At 58.1% G+C, this 2,429-nt stretch overlaps 1 protein-coding gene across 1 annotated transcript in view; it reads left to right on the top strand.

Moving 5' to 3' along the window:
- Positions 1–2,429, top strand: part of Samd11 (sterile alpha motif domain containing 11) — an 18,448-nt gene that overhangs the window by 10,182 nt on the left and 5,837 nt on the right. The window contains exons 6-7 of the mRNA XM_033767818.1: positions 1,237–1,326; positions 1,485–1,619. Coding sequence (XP_033623709.1) covers positions 1,237–1,326; positions 1,485–1,619 — 225 coding nt within the window. The remainder of the gene's footprint in view (positions 1–1,236; positions 1,327–1,484; positions 1,620–2,429) is intronic.

Raw genomic sequence — 2,429 nt, 5'->3', positions numbered from 1 at the left:
TGTGTGTGTGTGTGTGTGTGTGTGTGTGTGTGTGTGTGTGTGTGTGTGTTCAGTGGGCAGCAAGTATGGAGTGGGACCAGGCTACACAGCCCTGCAAGACCCACCACCCCACCTGGCAAGGCAGCAGCCCCTACGGTCTGCTGGTCTCCAACATGCTGCTACCATCCACTGGTCCATAGCCAGGAAGGGAACCTGTCCAGGCAATGGGAACTGTCCCTCTCTTTGGGGCAGAGCCTGGGGCTGGCCAGGCTAGACCAGTGGCAGTGAGGTGGCTGAGATCAATAAGTTATTAGCACCATTCTGTCAACTGTAATGTGGAGATTGATTGGGGCTCTTGCTACCGCCACACTTCCCAGCCTGATAAAAATGACAGATTAAGGGAATAAGAAAAAGGAATTAGGCACTGGATGTGATGGCAGGGCAGGGCTTCTGGGTCTGGTAGCCCCATTTCCTGAGGTGTTATGGAGTGTTTTTTATCACACAGAGGTCAGCTCCCTGCCCCACCCATCCAAGGACTGGTAAGAATGAGGGCCAGAGGCAGTAGGGCCTGGACTGTTCAGCAAAGACTCCTGGCTTTTTGGGTCAAGGGGCTTGGGAGGAACTGGCATCAGGGTGCTTGGGCTGGGTTGTTGATGGAGATGTGAGCTGTGGGGGCCTAGAAGGAACATCAGGAATGCAGCTTGGGCCTAGCGTGGTGCCAGGTATGCAGGGGCTATTCATAGCAGTAAGATATTCTGGGTTCCCTCAGGAGCACAGGGCCTGGCTGGGCAGGTGCATAGGTGTGTGACTGCCAAGACCAAGTGCAATGGAGAGGAAGGACCCCACCTTCTGGTAGCAGGGCAAGGGAGGGCCCCGGAGTGAAGGGGGCTTCACTGAGCAGGAAGAGGTTGTGGGGGGTGCCTTCTTAACTTGCCCCCCAACCCTGCACACCCATGTCCTAGGAGAAGTTAGATTCTGCTTTCCAAGGGGATCCAGGAACAGTCCTGAACTCGGACACGAGATGAAAACGGTTAGCTGGGCCTGCAGGGTGCCTGTCCCCAGTTTTCCTTTACCTCTGTGCATATCCCTACCAGGTTACCTTTGGGCCTGCTGGCTCATCAGGCAAGGGCCAGGACAAAGGGTCCCCTGAGTGATGGTGGGTAGGGTTTCGTGGCTGAGCTGGGCAGGAGTCAGTTCCTCACCGTCTGGCCTTCCCTAAATTCCTCCTCTCCAAGCCCTGATCTCCACCCTTCACAGGTGACTTGTTAGGCAAGAGGCTGGGCTGCTCCCCCTACATCAGCAGTGACTGCTCTTCAGAAAAGCGGGCCCGAAGCAAGTCCCCCCAAGGTGGGAGCCTGCCCAGGGGTGGGGAACAGGAGGAAGTGGGTCTAGTCCTTGACTCCTGAGGACCCCTCAGTCCTGTGGAGGGGGGTGAAAGGGTGGCCTGCCTCTGCCTGTTGGCAGTAACTTAAGAAGCACCCTCACCATGTTTTCCCCCAATGCAGAGACCCTGCTGCTGCCAGAACTGGGGCCCAGCATGGCCCCTGAGGACCACTATCAGCGGCTTGTATCAGCCCTCAGTGAGGCCAGCACCTTTGAGGACCCTCAGCGTCTCTACCCACTGGGCCTACCCAGCCATGGTGCGTGCCCCTACATGATCCCCGCCCCCCTAAAACAGACCCTGGGTATCTGGCTGTCATGGGGACCAGGACTGGATGTGCCCCTATGCCCTAGCTGATCATCCCTGGGGGCCACTCACCCCCATGTCCACCAGGTCCACACCTATCTCCTGGATGAGCCCAGGTAAGAGGGGATGTGAAACTTGAGCAAGCCACCTCCTGCCCTGTGCAGGAGACCCTGAGGCCTGTTTCAGTTCCTCTTCACTTCCACACCAGTCCAGGCTCCAGCATGAGTCAGTGAATTCTGACCTGCAGTCACACTGAGATAGTGCCAGATCCTCCTGGACAGAGACCACTAGATTTGGCCACCATGGTCTCACTGCTGCTCAGAAGCCCCAGTGGAAGCACTGTTCCTGCCCTCGCCACCCAGGAGACGTGCTTGACTCTCTGGTCAACCCCAGGGAGGCCTACTCCACTGCACTCAACCTCACAGGCCCAGCTCTGCTAGGGGGAGCTTGGTTTCTCTGGCGGGCGGGGCCGAGGGCGGAGAGGAGGGCAGGACTTCCTCCTCTCGTAAGGCGCAGTCCCCCAGGGCAGCTCAGGCACTGAGAGCCTGAATAATTCACCAAATGTTAATAATTTAAAAATCTTCCTTTTTAATTGCTTTCCGTGCCATGCCTGGGGCCGGCTCTGCTAGACTGTGCAGGGGAGGGTCCCGGCTGAGGCAGGAGCCCACTGTCAATCACCGCGTGCGCCACCCCCGTCCCGGAGCTGGCTCCAAATAGAGCAGGGCGTGGGGGTGTCGGGGATCGACGCGGGCGGGCTGCCGCA

This window comes from Fukomys damarensis, unplaced genomic scaffold (assembly GCF_012274545.1).
Source record: "Fukomys damarensis isolate Sample0158 unplaced genomic scaffold, DMR_v1.0_HiC HiC_scaffold_23, whole genome shotgun sequence".
Taxonomy (NCBI): domain Eukaryota; kingdom Metazoa; phylum Chordata; class Mammalia; order Rodentia; family Bathyergidae; genus Fukomys; species Fukomys damarensis.
This window is presented reverse-complemented; position numbering and strand designations above follow the sequence as displayed.